The sequence below is a fragment of the Cryptomeria japonica genome, chromosome 10 (assembly GCF_030272615.1).
Source record: "Cryptomeria japonica chromosome 10, Sugi_1.0, whole genome shotgun sequence".
Lineage (NCBI taxonomy): Eukaryota > Viridiplantae > Streptophyta > Pinopsida > Cupressales > Cupressaceae > Cryptomeria > Cryptomeria japonica.
In genome coordinates, this window is record NC_081414.1 from 230,535,820 (window position 1) to 230,558,432 (window position 22,613).

Here is a 22,613-nt window from a genome sequence, read left to right on the forward strand (position 1 = left end):
AAGGGAAAGCTGTGAAGTATATTTGAGGGCTACAGGGTCACAAACAAACACAGTTGGCACTCTTCAATGGGAATAGTATAGACGAGGCATGTAAGAAGTATTTCTGCATCAAAGTGAAAGGTGAGAAGAAACAGTAAATGGGTACCAATTCAAAAGAATAATAGACTGTATAAGGGAAGTTTTCCCATGCATTTAATGACCTCAACAAGCAAGTAAAATACTTGCATCCATACAATAACTAATTGCCTTCCACTTTGCATTTTTCCATGTCTATTCTTAATGCTCCTCCACAATAGTTACTCTTTTATAGTAAAGACTATAAGAAAATTGATTTAGCTTCATACCCTTTTGGGTTTTGATATATGCAGTGTGCCAAAGCATTACAATTGAACCTTGTAGAGCTAATGCAATCCATTGTCCTCCTAGTCTGGCCCAAAGAAAAATAGACTTTTTAAAAACCTCTACAAAATCAACCTAGTGATTTGATTTTTAGATATCCATTCTAAATACAATGATTGGTCCATCTTAGTTTTGTTTGAATGCACAACCTTTTTATAGACTTTCATGCCATGCCTAAGATATTTATCATTTGTAAAGAATGTTCCTTTGAAATGATTTCTCTGACCACTATGCTCAATCTCTTTGCAATCAGTTCAGTCACAATTTTATGAGTTAAATTGCGAAACAAACTGTCTAAGACTACTCCTGGAAGTTGCATTACTATATGCATGTATTATGAGCTATTGTTCCTTAAACACTGACAATCATAGTATATACGTTTGCTTTGAACAAAAGAATATTTTTTTTTACTCGGTTGAACAAAAGAATATTGCTAGTGCCTTTTTGACTTGGATAACTTTTGCTGTGCTACAGACATTGGTATTTCTCTGGTTTGCACTCTCTGGATGGCTATTTAGGATTATAATCCTTGGAACATGGGTTCTACCCTTTGCAGCACCTCTTCTCATTGGAGCAGTTGCAAAGAATGCTGTAATAGAGGTATGCTGATCTATTGTTTAATCCTTTTAATGTAATCATCTCATTTATGATGCATATTCATGTTTTTTTGGTTAAATTATTTATATATGTATCAGTTGCAATTTATTATTTGTTGTATTCAGTCTGAAGCTCAACATTATAGTTTAAAATTTCCCCTAGCCTACTCTCAAAGTGGCTCTAGGCTCCCAAAATGGTCAACGCTAGGTCTGTTTTTATGTGCTCCTCTGCAGCCATCTACAAAGTGTTCAGAAATTGATGGTTTGCAGCTGTGGATGATTCCAGATCTGAGTCTTCAGCGCTGAGATTCATCTCCGATTTTCTCTCCAAACCTGATGAATACTTACAACCCAAAAATAATAATGTGCTAGGGTTTCACAAACCGGAGTCCTTCCACTGAAACACACTCTTCCGACTAGGGAGAGCCCTTATGTCTTATTACCGAAATCAGGGATACTTAAGGGTTTCAATCCTCAAGCCAAGATGCAGCAGCAATAAGCAAAAAAATTCGTCACATAATGAGCTCAAAATGAGCCCTAGGAAGTTATATAACAACTCCTAAAGAGATGAATAAAGCTCCACCTTTGAAATTCCACCTCTTCATCCAATGGCACAAAATAAAACCCTAAAATATGCTCTTATCAGCTCGTAGAAGACGTATGCCCCTTTTTGGCAATTTGTTGCATGTTTTAAAAAGTTGTTTTAAGTACATGAAAAAGGGACAACTTAAGTCCTTTGGCTTAAAGTTACTTTAGTTGCCTAAAAGACATGCCCATAACTTAAATAATTTAAGTTTTTTAAGTTGCATTAAAAGACGTGCACACAACTGAAGAATAGAATTTAGAGCAAGCCAAAGATTCCATAGCTTACCCAATGATGCTCTTTGTCCTTTTTCCTTTTGGGTAATCCAAGGAATGGACAAACAATGTGCTGCTAATCATTTTGATTTGAGTTGGGGACATTACATTATGTTGGTAAATATTTAGTTTGGAGTTGCTTGTGCTCTATTATTTTTATCAAAGCAGCAAAAATCTTTTGGGTAAAAAATTGGAAAACTAAAAGTATAAAGATTTTTTGAAAAAATTAGATTTAAAAAAAACCATAAAAATTCTAGAAAAGAAACAAAAACTACTTGCTTTTGAAATTTAAAGGCATTTCCATAGCATAGAGATATAGAGAGCTAATAAAATAGAGAGTTTAGCCCAGGAATTGTCTAAAATAAGGAGTTTAGTCCTTGAATTGCTCAAATGAAAAGTTTGTCGAAGATATCAGAATGCAGTGTAGCATGAAGCTTTGCCAGTGAATGATTCTTTGGTAAGTTCTGTATGATGTTGATAATGTTTTTGCTAAGTTAACAATAAAAGATTTCACTGAATGATATGTGAGTAAACCTTTAGTCTTGTTGTATGATATGAGTGGATGGTAAAATGCTACTGACAACATTGCATTCCAAATTTTATTATTAATATTTAAAGAATGTTTAATAATAAAAATTGCACTATCATAACAAGCTTTGAAACCTTTGAAAACTTAGTAAGACCTCAAAACATCTACAATAAACATGTTTGCATCCCAAAAGGATAAAAGAAAAACACATTTTATCACTGAAAATTTTTCAAGTAGGAAACTTCAAAGAATATATCATCCATAGAAGAATCCAATCAATGATAAAAGAGAAACCATTTCTCATAACAAGTAGAGTGAAATGGGCATGAATTAAGCATATTCAAAAATTCAAGATACAAGACCAAGTTGCATATAGCTTTGCTATTAAACCAAACCTTCAAATTTTGTCAAAGTATTGGCTCATATAAAGTAGTAGAAGACACATTTTAGGATAGATATGCATAATATCAAGATAAGAATACAAAATCACAATAACCAAGATTTTGATGTCATAGAGATTGGACATCTTGTGCAATATTGGGTTGCCTATAAACATCAGACTGATGTTTTTTATGCAGCCAAGGGAATTTGTACTACAACTTGAGAGAAGGATAAAACATTATGAAGACAAGGTTGACCTACACATAACATTTTGTCTTCACTTCTAGTAATGTTACTAGGTAAAAGAATGAAATTATAGCATTGTCATATTCATCAAGCAAAGCAATGATATGACAAAGAGTCTAGATTAGCATTAAATTCTTGCCATTTAGCCAGGAATATATCTCTTTCTAGAGAACTGATTTACAAGGTTGCCTTCTTAGAAAAAAATAGATCATCAAATGTTGTTTTGGATCAAATAACCAACAAATATTCACAATAACAACTTAGTTGTGCAGAAAATATAAATGATGAGGACATTCGATGTAGATAAGGGACACAAAATTAAACCATGTGTGACAGGGTATTGATGGTATTGACAGAAATCCTTGCATCTGAATATAGACAAAATTAAACCATGATAAAGTAGACACAAAATATGAAGTATGAGTAGCAGGCTGAAATATGATAGTAAAATACTATCTCATTGGACAGAAGCCCCACCAAAATGAAATAGAGTTAGTGTTTTTTGTTTTGTTAATTCAATTGAAAGATCCTTCTGATGTGCATATTGAAAATTTTATTTAAAATATTATTTATCTATGTTTATGTGTTAGTTGAATTTTGTGTAAATACTATTTATATGGCGTGAAGTTATAGTATGTATTTGCAGCAGTGTTACAACAAAAAATTGCCTACCTCCAGCTCAAATGTGTTACCTCTCAACTCCGTGCAAGTTTGCAATTAGTTGCGCTTCTATGTACGTATCGATGATCTCACATTTGTAGTTGAACCCTAAACACGCCACACAATTGGATTATTCATAAAATATTGTCATTTTACAGGTTTTGAGGGTTTCACCGGTTGGTAGGAGATTGATTTATTGGTGTGAATAAGGTCATTTCCTAACTACTTCTTAGTTAGTACCTATTCACACGTGTTAAGTTTACATAGGATAGCTTAGTTGTCACATGGAACTCTCATTTAATAGTGTTCTTGTTAGTTATCTTAGGTGTCATTCTAAATAGAGATAAGTCATAGCTCATTATTTAATATTAGTTTCATAATGCATCATGCATTTAATTTGTCTCAAGGGTAGTTGTAAATACTCCATCATCTCTTGCCTATATAAGTATGGCTTGGGAGGTTGCAAACTCCAACATGGTATCAGAGCTCTTTCCAGTTGAGACCCTTCACCAGCTTGTCTTGAGAGTCTTCAGATTGGCGATCTATCTTTTTGCCATTTCATTTGGTGCCACCCAATCTGCTTCATATTTCACTCCTGGTTAATTGCATTAGTATTTCTCCAGTCTATTTGTGGGCGTGCATCATCATTTCCCTACGATATTCCAGATTGCGTATATTATCATCTGGCTGCATATTTTGCCTTATTCAGGTTGTGTTATTACTAACCCCCCTTCCCACAGGCCAATTCACAAACCCAACATTATTTTGGCGTTGAAAATTCCTTGAATTTTCAGAAATTGCTTCAATTCGGGCTGCTGTTATATCTATCTGTGGTGACATGATTAAATTTTCCTATTAGTCTATTCATGGTAGCGATTGTTCTATAAGGCATCCTTTTTTCCATTGTGTAGTAGCAACAAAAAATTCTTGCTTGATTTCATTGGAGAGCGATACTATTGGTGCCGTTGTTATCATTTATGAGTGTTTTTCGTACTTGCTTGAGGCAACATTTATCTACACTTAGTGGTGATACATTTCCTTTGGCAGCCATATCAATGTTTTTCTTTTGCTTCATCGATTATTGTGTGAGGTGTTTTTTGGCATTCTATCGCCTAGTCCTAATCCATACACCAGTCGTCCATTGCATCGTGGACATGGTTTGTTGGCTCATGCCGCTTTTGTGTTGTTTCAAGGTTGCATCGATATTTAAAAAAAACTGTAGCCGACTACATTGGAGCCGATATTTCCTCTTGGCAACTGATACATATTATTTGCAAAATTATTGGTGGTGGCTGTTTTTAAGTAAAGGTGTGCCCATATTCATTAACTGTAGCAATTTATTATTTCCAGCTATATGAGGTGGCGTCTATCATTTGTTTCGATGCAACTTGCATGGAATTTGCTTGCATTTGAAGGTATTATATTAATTGTGTAGCTTGTCTTTATCCCTTTGCGTCATATCACGGGAGGTTCACATTTACTTGTCACTTGATCCTGTCACATTGTCGTTCTGTTTTTTTGTGTAGCAAGGTTTTCACAATGGTTTTCATTGGTGGGCAGCAATATATACTTGAGGCATTATTTGTTATTGGCCGCGTTGACTTGTTTTTTGTCACGGTTCACAAGATGCATCTTAATTGCTTTGTCAAGTCCTTTGATTGCTACGACTCATCCTTTGGGTTGACGCCTTCTCCATTTTGCAGTAGGGACTGTTGTGACATATTCACATATTGCCCCATTGCAAATGGGGAACCCCCACTTTTTTTCGCTTTTTAGGTTAGTTGTCTTAGTTTAGCTGTTGGTAGTAATAAGGTCTTTTGCTATTAGCCTTTTGTTTGAAGAAGTGCACCTTCTCAGGTGGCTAGGCAATGGTAGAGTCATTTCTCCCTCCTTAGGTTGGAAAGAGGTCAAGTGATGTCAATTTGAGCATAGTAGGTAAGGAAGGTCAGTTGCAGGTTCAAAGGGCAAAATTTGACTAAGTACATGAAGATTTCCTTTGCTCCTTCTCAAGAGAGAATACGTCTTCCTTTGCTCATTCATAAGTTCTCCTTTGCTCATTCATACGTCTTCCTTTGCTCTCTCATAAGGGCGAATTTGCTTCCAAAGCCTTCCTAAATGATAATTGACACATCTACACGCTAGAAAAGCAAAACTACAAGATTTAAGTTAATGAAAATAGGAGAATTGATGAAACCAAGCTAGAGGGCGAATTTGAGGTCACTTCCATTGCCTCAGTCTCGGAGCAAATATGTCTTCCTTTGCTCCCTCCCAAGAGCGAAATACGTCTTCCTGTGCTCTTCCCTTGGAGCGAATTTACCTCAAGACCTTTGAATGATTATGATTCAATGTATTTGAATTGTCAAAATGGATAAAAGATGAGCAAGACTTAAATTGAAGGCTACTTCGCCTAATTGAATTTGACATGTTTTCATGAATGAATGGTTGAAAGACCTAAGGTTTGAGTTGATGAAGCAAAGAAAAGTGAATAAGAGCAAGTTCAGTGTCAGGTTTGAAATTCACTTCAAGTGCATCCCTTTTGGAGCGAACTTCAAGTGCATCACTTTTGGAGTGAACTTCGAGTGCATTCCTTTTGGAGCGAACTTCAAGTGCTCCTTCTTTGGAGCGAATTTACCCCTAAAGCCTTGAATGACTGTGATTCAGTGCATCTTAATTGTCATTAATGAGCGAGATTTCGTTTTGGAAAACAACTTCAAGTGCTCCCTAGTTGGAGCGAAATTTACTTCATGTGCCCAAGGTTAGAATCGAAATTGCTTGTAGAGCCCTCTTCCAAGTAAATTTGATGCCTCCACTTGCATGAATGACAAAGTATTCTTACCTGAAGTGGTGAAGGGCAGAATTGGACTAGGTTTTAGAGAACTTCCATTGCCCACCCTTAGGAGCGACCTCCTCTTATCAAACTTGCAAATCACATAAAATCATAAATTATATCAAACTAAGAGATTATAGAGGTTATATATCATGTGTGTTTGATGCTCATTTGTTTGTTTTGCAGGAGGTGAAGAAAGAAATAAAAAAGACTAGGTTGGATGAAGTTGAAACAAGTCTCTCAAGAAGAAAATTTCAGCATCAAGATCAAGATACAAGGAAGATATCCTCAAGGGAACTTCATAGACAAGCACAAGAAGGTGGTTACACAAGAAACATTCACTAAATACAAGGGCATGATCCAGCTATTCAAGGTTTGATGCATTGAAAGAATCAACAACATGAAGGGAGTCATAGAGAAGGAACAAGAAACATTCACTAAATACAAGGGCATGATCCCGCTATTCAAGGTTTGATGCATTGAAAGAATCAACAACATGAAGGGAGTCATAGAGAAGGAATTCCAAAGGAGAAAAGCAGTTGTGGCATCAAGGGTTCATCCCAAGACGGTATCAAGATCCAAAACTAAGAGGAAGTCAACATCTACATCTTGCACCTCCATGATCGAGAAATTCAAGAGGATAGTTTCAAAAGAGTTAATCAAAGTTAGAAGATCATCATCATCACTGCTGAAGCTGGATAATGTTGAGTATCAAGAAATATTCCTTCATGATGATCTACCAAGTCTACAAGTGCAAGTTGAAGTGGCGTCCTAATCACCATCCCAGTCACTACTCCAATTAAAGAAGTTCCACATCAGCATGTCTAGATGCAATGTATGTGACTCGTCCATGATGGCACAAACTCCGATGTAACTACCTCCATTATCTATTGGTCGTGTGAAAGCATTGTAATTATTTCATTGGCTAGAATAGAGTTTGTTGTAACAAACCCTAATTAGGGTTTCATTGTAAAATCTCGGCCATTGATCTCAAATCAATCTTGGCCACTCATTGTAATGAGCTCTCTATATAAAGCTCAAGCTCTTCATTTGTAAAGGTTAATAGATAGTTTAAAAATAGTGAATAGGAAGTCAATAGCAAATAATAGATAGCAGCTAGAGTAGATTAAGAGGAGGAGATATTGTTGTTATGACTTGTAAATAAGATACTCTTTTCATTGAAGTTATGGTGAAATATGTTATTTCAACAAGCCTCATGGTTCTACTTCTCATTTTGTTTTCATGTTGATTAGATTGAATGGAAGAATTTGTTGATTGCATTTATATGGAATCCATTAAGTCTATACCACTGGCCTCTTGCTGATTGTAAGTGTGCCTTGTGTGGTCAACTGGAATGATATGAGCTTAACTTCAAATTGTTATATATCCATTGCTTATGCATTAACATGGATGGTAATCAATGTTTGATGATAATGATTTGAACATCTTTGAATTATCCCTTAGAAGATTGCACTAAGCTTGTGTCAAATTGTTCAGTTTGATGGTGAGACCTCGCCCAATAGGATTCCATCAAATCATTCACTATTCTCTTCCATTCTTAGGAGTAGCGTAGACTCCCTAAACCCCATGCCTTTTGCTTTTTTCTTTATTTTACGAGCGAGTAGATAGAATCTAAGTTCTAGCAATTCAAACATTCAACAATTCAACGCAAGTCCTCTCGTGATTCCAGCATAATCACATCAAACCAACGAGCTTATCCACACATCGTGATCGACACACAAGAACCTTGAAATTATCTATTCCCGTTGGAGATCTGAAAATCTAAAGTTCGATTGTTTAAAGTATGGGGGTTCTTTATTTTTACCTTTCAAATATTAAATATTCTAGCATGCAATAACAGATAGCCACAAAAAATATAGAATCAACAGTCTTAATTTATTTTCTTTAAACACTTTGCAAGCAATTCAAATACTCTTGAATAAATATAGAATTCTGGTCTCTTTTTATTTCAGTATTGAGTAAAATTTATGCTCTTCACATACCCAATAAAAAGCATCCCCAATCAAGTTGCGACCAAGTCCCAAAATCTTCTAGTTTTCTAGCAACGCCATTCCACACTCAGTCTACCTCAATCTGATCATGCCATGTATGCTGGGAAGATTGACTGAGCAGATACGTCACGACATGGAATGATTTTAATTGTCTGATCAACTACGATTTTCCTTAACTTCTATGCCTTCAATGTCCAACATCATCGCCTCAAGACTATGGAAAATCGGCTGTAGATGAAACCTGGAGTGGTGTTTGGAGCTGAAATGGTTGAGGAAGGCCAAGCTCACCCTGATCGCCCTCAAAACTAAAGATTATGAATGCAACACTAGTTTAATCAACTGATAAGTTTACCTTAGGTTTGCGTCCAAGGCTAGTAAGCACAGGGTTTTCGTCCTGAGCTAATGAACACGATTTGCAGAGAGAAAATTATAAATTTTTATGTCATGAATAATCTCCCTGTTGCATCGATCAACCTTAATATAGGCTTCATCATCACAAAAATCCATCGGACTCTTCTAGACAATTCTTTCAGCTTCGACTTAGGCCTGATTTTCATTGATAACATTGATAGCATTAATTAACATATGGTCCCCTTGATGACATTGCCTAGTCATTAAATGTTAAGTCTTAAATGGCCCCCTTTTTATTGTTAGTTTTGTGACTCAGACCAGCAATCAGACTTTCAGTATTTAATTTCAGATTAACATTAAGTTGATTATAAGCAAGTAAATGAAAGAGAGAAAGCAAGTGCACAAGAGACCCACACAATTACCCTGGGAAAACCTCCAAGGAGGAAAAACCCAGCACTAAAGACCCACAGGTCAGATTATGTATTCAATCTTGAATTGTAACAATACAATACTTAGCTCCAGTCATGTGACTCAGATCTGGGATCTTCAACTTCTTATCAGATCTGCCCCTTTTATCATATCAGATCTGCACTTCTAAATTCATCAAGTCTGCTCTTTAATGCACTCTCTTACAGAAATCAGGAACAGCAAAATAGCTTTGTCTTCCTTGAATAAGTTCGCCCAGTTCACCTCTTGATTTCGCACACCAAGGAGTAGATGAATTTCGCTGATTTCATGAATGATTTGTTGAATTGATCTTGGCAAATGGTCTTTATTTATATGAGCATATAACCTTCAAGTCGGCCTTAATTAGATAATTATGTTTGGCGCCAATATAGTTTTTATTGTGGCGTGTCATTATAGGGCTGGCCCTGTTTAGGGGCACGCTACCCTCTTTGGCGTGAAGGGTCCAGCCCTACACGTTAAACTTGGGAAAGGGAGAGCCCAGCCCTTTAGGGGTTCGGATGTTGCCTTAGGCAATCTGAATCCCCTTTCCTAGTTACAAACAATATTTATGACTAAATGAACAATTATAATAATTATATATTACCAAAGCTTTTTGGCCAATAATAAATTATTCCCTTCTTAATTTTTATTAACTCTAACCCAGGGAATTAAAGAGGCTAGAGTTTGACTGTCATTAGCTCGTCAAAATGATGGGGACATTACAGTCCTCCCTTCCCGGAATTGCTGGTCCTCCAACAATGTCAAGCTAGGATGTTGCAATATCTCTTCTCCTTCCCAAGTTGCGTCCTCAAGTTGCAAATTCTTCCATTTTACTAAATACTCCCGTACCACTTTGTTTCTCAGTTTCCTCTCTCCAATCTACAATGCCTTCAGGAATCAAAACCAACTTCCCCTCTTCATCTAGAGGTGGTAATTCAGGAGATGCAACTGTATGCTGACCCAGAGCCTTCTTAAGATAGGAGACATGAAACACATTGTGTATTTTGTTGCCCTCTAGTAACTCTAATTCGTGTGCAACCTCTCCTACCCTCTTCAAAATCCTGTAGGGCCCATAAAAGCGCGGCTTCAATTTTTCTACCGCACTCATGTTCATCGTAGTCTACTTGTATGGTTGCAAACGTAAGAAAACTAAGTCCCCCACTTCGAAGGTACGCTCAACTCGGTGCCTATCAGCATACATCTTTTGTTGGTTCTGTGCATGATGTATATTATCTTTTAGTGCTCGGAGAATGTCCTGATAGCTTTGCACAGTCTCCTTAGCCCGTGGGACCTTACTGTCATCAAATGCTCAATCCATAAATGATAAAGCTTCATCTCCATACAAAGCTCTGAAAGGTGACATGTCAATGGACATGTGATAGGTGGTATTTTAGCAATACTCGCCAAGATAGAGCCACCTTACCCAAGCACGCTGCTGCCCTGATACATAGTTTTGCAAATAGCCTTCAATCCATTTATTTACTATTTCTGTCTGCCCATCCATTTGAGGATGGTAGCTGGTGCTGGGTGTTAATTCAGTTCCTACCAATCTGAATAATTCTTGCCAAAACATATTCATAAACGCGATGTCTTTATCACTCAATTGTTTTGGGCAATCCGTGCAATCTGAAGATCTCCTTGAAAAAAAATTCCGCAATCTGCAATGCTAAGGAGTTGGTAGGAACAGCAAGGAAATGTGCATATTTAGTAAGCCGATCAACTACCACAAAGATACAATCTTTCCCCTGCACACGAGGTAGCCCTGTGATAAAATCCATTGAGATCCCTTTCCATTTTTGCTCAGGTATTGGCAAAGGTTGTAGAAGGCCTACAGGAAATGTGTGTTTTGATTTGTTTTGCTGGCAAGTCAGACACTCTCTAACATGTTGGAGCACATCATCCTTCAATCCTTTCCAGGTAAACCTCTCACAAATCTGACGATAAGTTTTGAAGAAACCTGAATGTCCTGCCACAGGTGTATCATGTAATGCCTTCAATATTTTAATTTTCAATTTTGAACCAGGTACAAGATAGATTCTGTTTTTATAATAAATAATGTCATCGCATATCTGTCATCCCGCACCTTACCATCAATGAGATCACAAGCGAAAGAATTCTTTGAATACTCAGCCATTAACTGTGTTTTCCAATCAGCTGTGATATCTGTGAGGGAACAAAGAGTGGGTCTCCTAGAGAGAGCATCTGCCACAACATTTTTCTTTCCCTTTACATATTCCACATCAAAATTGTAGGCTTGAATTTTGCTTACCCATTTTTGTTGCCGCTCATTCAGATCCTTCTGTTCCAGGAAATACTTGAGACTGTTATGATCTGTCCGCACTACTAAACGAGTCCCTACCAAGTACTGCCCAAACTTAGCTAGCGCATGCATGATCGCTAGCATCTCCTTATCATATGTGGAATAGATTCTCTCAGTATCCCTCAACTTTCTGCTTTCATATGCGATCGGATGTCGGTTTCTGCATTAACATTGCACCAATTCTTGTCCCGATGCATCACACTTCAATACAAATGGCTGCATGAAGTCTGGTAATGCCAACACTAGACACGAGCTCATAGCATCCTTAAGCTTCTCAAAGGCTAATTGTGCACCCTCTGACCATAAGAATGCACCCTTCTTAGTTAAATCTGTCAGTGGAGAGGCTAATTGTGAGAACCCACGCACAAACCTTCTATAATATGAACACAGCCCCAAGAAGCCCCTCAGCTCTGATATATTTTTAGGTGGTGGCCAGTCTAAGATTGCTTGAATCTTTTCTTGATGCATCTTCACACTATCAGTGCCAATGATATGCCCAAGATATTAGATCTCCGTCAACCCAAATTCACACTTAGAGGCTTTTGCATAAAGTGACTGAACCTCCATTATGCCCAGCACCACATCCGAATGATGCAAGTGATCACTCCAAGTTCTGCTATGAATCAGGATGTCATCGAAGAAGACCAAAACAAATTTCCTCAACTGCTCCCGAAACACATGATTCATACAAGATTGAAATGTGGCCAACGCATTTGTGAGTCCATAGGGCATGACCAGGACCTCAAAATGCCCACAATGGCAACAAAAGGCAGTTTTGGGAATATCCTCTTCCCTGACTCGTTTCTGATGATAATTGGAGCGCGGATCTTTTTTGTGGAAGTACACGACCCGTGTAGTTCATCGATCAACTCATCGATCCTGGGTATGGGATATCTATTTTTTATAGTTTTCTTATTCAATGCCTCGTAATCTATACACATTCGCATCGTCCCATCTTTCTTCTTAACCAGAATTACTGATGAGGCAAATGGGCTCGAACTGGGCCTTATATGTCCCATACTGAGAAGCTCTTTGATTGTCTTCTCAATCTCCTCCTTAAAGTGATGTGGGTGCCGATAAGGTGTGGTGATCACGGGATTTGAGCCCTCTTCCAACTCAATCACATGTTCAAATCCTCTGTCAGGTGGCCGACCAGGAGGTATGTCTTCAAAAACTGCACTATGCTTATCTAACATTGTCTGTATGTCCACATGGTACTCTGGTTTCTCGCTGGAGGCTGGTTTAGAGGAAACAAAACATTGTGCTGCCCAATCCACATCTCCATGTCTGAAAAGGGCCTCCATCCTTCTAGCTGACACCACTCGAGGACCACCATCTATCATGGCCTTAAGTATTGTCTTTTTCCCAATCATTATAAATTCCAGCTGCATCTGTTTGAAGTCTTGAACATAGCGTTCAAGTGACTCCAACCACTCCAATGCCAACACAACATCTATGTTACTGAGATTAATCATGTAGAAATTCCCTGTCAAAGTGTAGTCACCAAATTGTATACTGAGCTGGGGAATTACCATAGTGCAAGTCAACAGAAAACCATCAGCCACTATGACATTGAATCCCGTAAACTCCTCAGCTTGAAGCCCACGCCTCATTACTAACCCTTTGTCAATGAAGTTATGCGTGGCTCCGCTGTCAACCAAGCATACCATCCTCTATCCCTTAAGAACACCCTTCATCCTGAATGGCTGGCTATGAGGAACTCCTGATAAAGTAACAATACGCGAAATTTTCTTAGTTGCGGAATCCTCCAACTCTATTTGTGGCGGGTCTCCTCGATTAGAACCCTCATCAGTGCTATGATCCTGTTCTTCCCATTCTTCATCCTCTGAAATCACCTCAATCAGATGCACCTTGCCTTTACCAAGGCAACGATAGCCAGGCTCCCATGGTTCCTTGCAGTTAAAGCATAACTTCTTCCTACGAAGTTCATTCCTAGTGTCTTGATCTGATTTTGGCGAGAAGTTCTTTTGTTGTTTGAAACCTTTTTGCTTTGGCTGAGAACCACTAAAGAACTACTTTTGCAGTTGGAAAGGAGGTGTGGTCTCTAAATCCAATGCTAGACCAATGGCATCGTGTAAAGTGTTGGGTTTATGCGCCTTCACCAATCCTCGTAATCTGTCACTCAGGCCTTCAACAAATAACATTGTAACACGCCTCTCTGACATATTAGGAACCATAACTGCAATTTTCTGAAATTCATTGATGTATGTCTCAACATGACCAATCTGCTTAAGCTGTGCCAACTCCCTATAATAGACCTCCACATCTTTTATGTCAAACCGAGCAATCAATTTATTAACAAATTCTTCATAAGAATGAATTAGTGCATGACCCTGAGAGACTAGCCCATGATGCCACCAGTCATACGCTACTCCTTCTAAATGCATTGTGGCAAATTGAATGGCCTTATCTTCTTCCATTGGTTTGAGTGACAGGAAGGTGTCAAGTTTGTGTACCCAAGATTTGGCACTCATCTGTCCACTGCCATCAAAAGTGGGTAAAGGGATTTTATTTAGTGCATCCTTATATTCTGCTGGTTGAACACCATGTTTACCCTGTCCTCTAGGTCTTCTGTCTTGCCTGTTCATATGGTATCTAGCCTTTTCCTTGCGCTGATCCATGAACTGATTCAAGTTCATTAACACTCTAACCTGTTCCGGAAGTGTCATGTAATCAGCATATGCAGCCATCACATCAACTGTTATATAAGTTTCTTCCTCTGGTTGCTTCGGGATTGTCTCTTCCTTATTTTGTCTAGGCAAGAAGGTAGGACGAAGGGGTCTATCTGATTGTGTAGTCGCTGTCCTAACAGCATTTGACCCTACTCTGTCATGGTTTTCATGTCTACCATTGGCCTGGCTGGGTACACTACTCGATCTTCTGGACTTAGAACGATCCATCCTTAACTGACCCATAGCAGTGATCATTCGATCCTGGAATTGTTGAAACATTTGCTGCTGCTGCTGAGCAAATGCTGTCAGAAAGTTATCCATTTGATTGTTTAAATCTCGAGGTGGGGATCCATCTCTTCTCTCACCCATTTCACCTTCAGCTGGTCTGATTTCAGATTCCTCCTGATGCCCGGACCTACTTCTAGTGTTATATATGTGTATAGAATTTCTTTATTCTGACATGCAAATGACTTCCCCCCCACACAGGCTGGCAGGAGAGGTGGCACTGATGCCACTAAAATGATCTATTCCCCTTGGAGATCTGAAAATCTAAAGTTTGATTGTTTAAAGCAAAGAAGCATTAATCATTTGGGGAATTAATCGGCAAATCAAAAGTATAAGATTTTTTGAAAAAATCGGATTTATAAAAAATCGTAAAAAATTTCAGAAAAACAATAAAAACCACCTTTCATATATATATATATATATATATATATATATATAGGTGTATTTCAATACCATAGAGATATTGTAGGCAAATATAGATATATATAAGGGCATTTCCATACATTTATATAATTATTTTATTTTTACATCTAAAAACAAAATAAAAATACGAAATTCTATTTTAAAAAACATTTATATTTTTAACGTTGAAAACAAAATAAAAATACCAAATTTTATTGTATTTGAAAAACATATGATTAATAAGTATATTAAAATTATTGTAAATTTAAATATATTAAATATTAATTTTTGATATAAATTTTATATAAATAAGATGATAAAATTCGACAAGGGAAAAAAAATTCGAAAAAATTTCGTCATTAAATTTGCTTTGTATAAATTTGATTTTTTAGAAAATATAAATAATATATCTTAAAAATATAATAAACAATATTAAATTTGTCAAATTTTAGATATTAATTATTAAAAATTTAAATGAAATATTCTAAAATATTTAATTTTTAATATATTAAATATCAAATCCCACAAATTTTATAGTAAATGTTAATATATTAAATGTTTATCAAAATAAACTTTATATTTATATTCATTAAGTTCTACTTAATTTTTAATATTAATTAACATTTATATCGGGCAGCTATGGTTATATTCAAATCCCGCAATTTTTTAAAGTCTTTTTTAACATTAACAAAGGACATTTATATTCTCCAGCATTAACAAAAGGCTGGCAATTTTTTCGGACGCATCTACAAACCCTACCAGCGGAAGCACTGCATCAGGGTGCAGTCATTCGTTTTCCCAACAGCAGCAAGGGTGAACTAGTTGTCTGCTGACAGAAGACACCTCTGCAAGGTATCCAACGAATTTAATTTTATGAATTTCATAAGATTTTTATACATTCGCCGAATTTGGAATTAGGGTTTGTGTTTTTTTCCCGGGTAATCCCGATTAATCCGGCGTTTTTTGGCCCTTTTTTTGGAAAATATCATTGACCATCTCTGACCAATTAAATCCGATTTTTTTGTGGAAAAAATCAGCAAGCTCCCCGACTGCCAATTAATCGCGATTTTTTGCAGATGTTTGCTTCTTTGGTTTAAAGTATGGGGGTTCTTTATTTTTACCTTTCAAATATTAAATATTCTAGCATGCAATAACCGATAGCCACAAAAAAAATAGAATTAACAGTCTTAATTTATTTTCTTTGAACACTTTGCAAGCAATTCAAATACTCTTGAATAAATATGGAATTCTGGTCTTTGTTTATTTCAATATCGAGTAAAATTCTACGTTCTTCACATACCTGATAAAAAGCATCCCCAATCAGGCTGCGACCAAGTCCCAAAATCTTCTAGTTTTCTAGCAGTGCCATTCCACACTCAGTCTACCTCAATCTGATCACGCCACGTATGCTGGGAAGATTGACCAAGCAGATACCTCACGTCATGGAATGATTTTAATTGTCTGATTAACTACGATTTTCCTTAACTTCTGCACCTTCAATGCCCAGCATCATCACCTCTAGACTATGGAAAATCGGCTGTAGATGAGACCTGGAATGGTGTTTGGAGCCGAAATGGCTGAGGAAGGCCAAGCTCACCCTGATTGCCCTCAAAACTAAAGATTATGCATGCAGCGCCAGTTTAATCAACTGATAAGTTTGCCTCAGGTTTGCGTCCAAGGCTAGTAAGCACAAGGTTTTCGTCCTGAGCTAATGAACACGATTTGCAGAGAGAAAATTATAAATTTTTATGTCATGAATAATCTCCCTATTGCATCAATGCTTCATCATCACAAAAAACCATTGGACTCTTCTAGACAATTCTTTTAGCTTTGACTTAGGCGTGATTTTCATTGATAGCATTGATAGCATTAATTATTATATAGTCCCCTTGATGACATTGCCTAGTCATTAAATGTTAAGTCTTAATGCCCCCCTATTTATGACTAATGAACAATTATAATAATTATTCATTACCATAGCTTTTTGGCCAATAATAAATTATTCCCTTCTTAATTTTTATTAACTCTAACCCAGGGAATTAAAGAGGCTAGAGTTTGACTGTCATTAGCCTGTCAAAATGATGGGGACATTACAGACCTTGGAGTTGCCTCAAGTGATCCTTAAGCTAATCTTCAGCATTTGAGTAACTTTGTTCAAGAGAGGATAAAATACTTTTGGGTATTTTATTATGTATTCGTATGTGCCTAAAAACACATCAACAGGGACCCCTTTTTTTGGTTGGTTGGCTGTTTATATCGTTTGATTTATCCTTTCATTGGTCGAGAGACATTTTGCATAGTTTACATGGTCACCTTGTTGTAAATCAACTCTTGTTTGACGGGCTCAAAGTCATCTATTTCTCACGCCGATATCATTACTTTGATTGGTGACATCGCTGGCAACATATATCTTGGGAGGCACATCAACTATCCCTTTAGTACGAGTGGTCTATATTTCATATTGGTGGTGATTTTATTATTGGCGGTAGCATGAAGCGAATCACAATTTTTGGTGACAACGATCATTCATTGGGCTGAGTTTCATTGTTTTCTTTGGTCCTTGTATTAACTGGAGATTTTATATCGTGTGGCACGTGCAACTGTCACCACCTCACCGCTACTTATCAAGCAATCGCATCCTATTTTTTTTGTTCATGTCCTTGCATTTATATGTTGTTTTGTTTCTTTCGGGAGACAAGTTGTTTGCAAGTGTTGGATCATGTTTTTCCTTCAAACACTTACCATTCTTGTAGGTGATTATTCATTATCAGGGGGCTACATTGTCTCTCATTTTCCCTCCTACGGGGGGGGGCTAATGATTGGATTCTCATGATGGATGTAGTTCTTGGGGGATATTGATGTTGAGACCTCCATTCATCACTTCATCTTTTACTTGTATATACTTTGCATTATTGCTTTTTTGGAGAGGAGAATTGTCCCATAGGGTTTTTCTCCTTTTTTCTCTTTTGTAAGAGATTAGTTGCATGATTCGTTGTACATGGGTACCTAACATGGCCTAGTTGTCGGGACCCATTATCATATCATATTGCATTTTGCATAGTATCTCCCTAAGTTGCGCTTAGGGGGGGGGTTGTTGGTGTGAATAAGGTCATTTCCTAACTAGTTCTTAGTTAGTACCTATTCACACATGCTAAGTTTACTTAGAATAGCTTAGTTGTCACATGGAACTCTCATTTAATGTTATCCATGTTAGTTATCTTAGGTGCCATTTTAGATAGAGACGAGTCATAGCTCATTATTTAATATTAGTTTCTTAATGTATCATGCATTTAATTTTGTCTCAAGGGTAGTTGTAACGACTCCAGCATCTCTTGCCTATACAAGCAAGGCTATTGTATATTTGTAAATCATCTCAGCAATATATCAATTATCATTTCCTAGTGAAATATATCTCTCTTTGTATGGAAGTTGGTTGCAGTTGCGATCCTATCTTGGGAGGTTGCAAACTCCAACATGATTAAGGTTTTAGATGTGATTTAAACGTGAGTTAAAATAGTTGAAAATTGGAGTCAACTGTTTTTTTAAAATGGCAAGATTATTTGGGGAAAAAATTGGTCGTGGGACCAATTTGCCAAAAATTGGGTATCCGTATAATCGAGATTTTTTTTGGAGTTTTTTGCTGCTATGATTTGTATTATTCCTCAACTGAAGTCTGCTATTATACCTTAGAAATTTATACATACACCTTAGCTCTAAGATTTCAGTTATTAGAACTACTTTTTTTGAAAGGAGTTCATAATATTTGTGTAATGACGCTTTCTAAAACATTTCTAATTGTTGCCCTAAAACAATAATCCTATCTCAAAATGTAATGGCCTTGTCTAAATTTTGAATTTATTATAATATTCGATCAATAATTTATGATATAATTCTGAAAATAAATCATATTTTGATTTTCTGCTATAGTTCTCCTTCAAGCTGTGATGTTCTTCTTGTATATCTACTTTGAAAGTGTTTTCAGATCTGCCTGAATCAGGGTTTTTTGTAATTCAGCAATGACAATTTCGGGTTTTGATCTGAATAAATTCTTTGGAAATGGAGTTATTAGTGGAGTTCTCTCATGAGGTCAATAACCTAAAATATGCTATTACAACTTCAAAAAGCATAAGAGCTAAAATTTGAAATCTACAGTTGGCTGCTGTTATGTCAGTCATTCTTTCAAGCTGAAGTTATTAGAACTTAAAGAAACCTAGAACTAAAATTGTAAATGTGAATCTGAATTTTTGGAAGCCTAATTTTTCGATTTTCAGCTTGTATAAATGTGTAAGATTTACTCAGAATCTGATCACTGCACTTTCTCAAGGGCTTAGTCTTTTATGAACTAGCTTCATGAAAAATCTCAAACATCTATAACACTCCATGGATTAACTTACATATATAAAGGTATGTTTTCCTTATTCCTATCTGGTGTTTGCACATGTTCTGAATATTTTTACATGGAAAACTTCATTTTATCAAATTTTTCTATATGATGCCACAGTTATCTTTTTAAAGCTATGGTGCAACATTTAGTGCCTCATAAGTCCTATGCCAGTTCTTCTAAGATCAAACTCAATTTTTTTATCTGTTTCTTTTATCTGTGTGCAAGTTTACTGGCATTTTCTTTTGGGTAGGAGAGTAGGAGATAATAATAATCACAATGTTTAGACATTGTAACATTGTTGAACAGCACACAATCCTTGTTAAAATTTGGGAGTAGGATAACATATTTAATAAATTCAATTCCTTTCTTCTGAATCATGCTGAATTCAACACATAGGTAATTCGTTACTAAAGAATGAGGGAAGATGTGGCAATACATCATCTCATGATAATATATTGGTGTACAATTTTGTGATGTTTTGAAGAGACCCTGACCAAACTCCTCTTTTATGACTAATATAAACTGGTTAAAATCATAGTGTTATGTTTGGTTAAACGCTTAACTTTGAAAGTCATTTTTCTATCAGAGCAAGAATGCAAATAGAAATACCAAGGTACCATAATGAACACTCTAATTTTGACATCATAATGTAATTAGGCATACCTTCCCCTAATTCCTTTTGGTTATTTAAATATTTTTCACTTTTGAATTGCAGGGGGCATGTCCTGCTTGTAAAAGGCGTTTTATAGGCAATCGCAGTCAGGTAATTCAATGCATGAATTGCAGGGCTATAGTTTGGCAACCTCGTGATGATTTCTCAAAAGGCAGTTCAGACCCTGAAATCATTGATGTTGACATAGAGGAGAAATGAAATATCGTATGAAAATTGATTATCTTTCTATTTGACGAGAGCTTTTGGTGTACATTGAATAATAATTCTTAAGATCAAGTGTACCGATGTACAATCTTGCATTTTTCAAATGTATATTTAGTATTTATTGCAAATCTCTTTGAGAATTCCTCTTCAGAGAGATTTTGAATTTAGGGCCAGTCACCATGTTGCAGCCTTCCCATGGGTTGCGATTTAATCAGGATTTACTTTCATATTTTTGAGAGACTGATCAGAAAACAAGTCCTGCTTTTCTGGTCAGTTGCAGTTTTACTCTTTCACCAAAGGTGTGTAGTATATCATATAGGAACACACTTGCAAATGTAATTGATCTTAACATTTTCACAAGATGCCTGTGTCAAACGAAGGGCGTGTATATCATTAAGAGAGTCCCTTATGTTATTTCTATTTTAATTTAACTAGAATATTCTTGTTATTAGTGCAAATTTAGGTTTTAGAAAATTGTAGCTTCCAATCTTACATTGGACCATACTAAAGGGATGCTAGCTGGTATGGTGATCTTTAGTCGTAAAAAATTACTGCATTAAAATTCATTTTTTATTTTCAATTCCAAGGGTATCAGTCCATCAGCCCAAAGATTGGTTAAAAACTTTGGACTTTGTAATCTTGTTTCAGCCCTATCTAGTATCCACCATCTTTCTTACTTTCTGGGTTGGAATGAAAAAAATGGCTGGTAATTAGATTAGCTAATCAATCCCTGCTAAGGTCTAACTGTGATTAATTTGGGTTGGTTTGTACTGATGCTCTGGGCCGGTAAATGCCTTGGGTTTCTTTACTTTCAGCAGTCGTGGAAGATATGGATGCTAGTGTTCTTGCCTAATTTTACTTGCATCGGAGTGCTGCTAACTTAGTCATTATTGCTTTTTCTCTGTCCCCAGTAGAGACCTGGGATATGCATAAAGGTGATGTTATTTTGTAATAGGTAATCTACGAGGGTAGTGTATGGCTGGTAATTAGATTAGCTAATCAATCCCTGCTAAGGTCTAACTGTGATTAATTTGGGTTGGTTTGTACTGATGCTCTGGGCCGGTAATGCCTTGGGTTTCTTTACTTTCAGCAGTCGTGGAAGATATGGATGCTAGTGTTCTTGCCTAATTTTACTTGCATCGGAGTGCTGCTAACTTAGTCATTATTGCTTTTTCTCTGTCCCCTGTAGAGACCTGGGATATGCATAAAGGTGATGTTATTTTGTAATAGGTAATCTATGGGGGTAGTGTATTATGCTAACATATAAATGCTGGGAGATTTTGGTACATGTATAGAGATTGATTTTGCGTACCTTGAACCTGAGTTTCCAGAAATGTGCTAATTTTCTTTATGAATCAATCTTTTTGTAAAACTCCTTTTTAGATCAGTTGTATATGCATGCAAAACAATATTACAAGTGCAGGCATGCCTGTTTCCACGTTTTCTAATCATTCCATGTTGATGATAGAATAGCTACAGTCGGACTCCATTAGGGCCGACAGAGACAACATAATTGTCTAATTGGCCTATTGGCCTTAGACAATTACATATGCCAGCTATCAATCAAAACGCTATTAAATGTTCATATGTGACGTTTAATAAATATGCAATTAGTAATGATTATTATCGGTTCTACATAATTGATTGTTTTTTTGTAAATCGGTTTGTTTATAAAATCAATCATATGTGTGAATCGGTTTGTAACCGAATGATGAAGAGCCATCGGGTGTGATAGTATAGAGTCACGACTTTATGTAGAACTCTCAATGGTGGTATATTAGTAGTCTGCGTTTTCCTTGGAGGAAGTATAGAGCGGAAAAAAAATACACACACAATCCTACAGGAGATTGAAACATATGAGAAGTACTTGGGGTCCAGCTCTACCATTCAACATGGTATCAGAGCAGGTTTGTAACATGGACTAGCATGGTGGAGCAGTGCAGAGTACAAGGCCTGTGTGGGCCTTATGCTGTGTGTATATATTCACCACAGGCCCAGTATGTGTGTCCCCCGGGTTTCATCAATGACTAACGTCTCGTCTCTGTTGGAGAAGTTTGAGCATTTCAAAACATTGAAACTTGTATTATTTCCGATTCATATTTTTATGAAGACGTCAAACATTCAAATCATATTTATGAATACGATGATAAAAAGGATGCAGCACGTTTGGTCTCAGCAACATTGCCCTGTACGAAAGGTTTCGAATAATGCACAGTAATGTGAGGTGTTTGTTCATCAAACTATTATTGTAGACTCGTTATAATGGGCATTGAGATTGCTTCCAGCAAATTAGTTGAAGATTGAAGATATAAAACAGTAAATAGCATAGTCTCAGCAGTGAACTGA

At 36.6% G+C, this 22,613-nt stretch overlaps 1 protein-coding gene across 2 annotated transcripts in view; it reads left to right on the top strand.

Moving 5' to 3' along the window:
- Positions 1 to 20,681, top strand: part of LOC131077801 (uncharacterized) — a 43,153-nt gene extending 22,472 nt beyond the window's left edge. For both annotated transcript variants that reach the window (XM_058015356.2, XM_058015357.2), the window contains 2 exons: positions 874 to 999; positions 20,106 to 20,681. In XM_058015356.2, coding sequence (XP_057871339.1) covers positions 874 to 999; positions 20,106 to 20,261 — 282 coding nt within the window. In that variant the 3' untranslated portion in view covers positions 20,262 to 20,681. The remainder of the gene's footprint in view (positions 1 to 873; positions 1,000 to 20,105) is intronic.
- Positions 20,682 to 22,613: the final 1,932 nt, after the last annotated feature.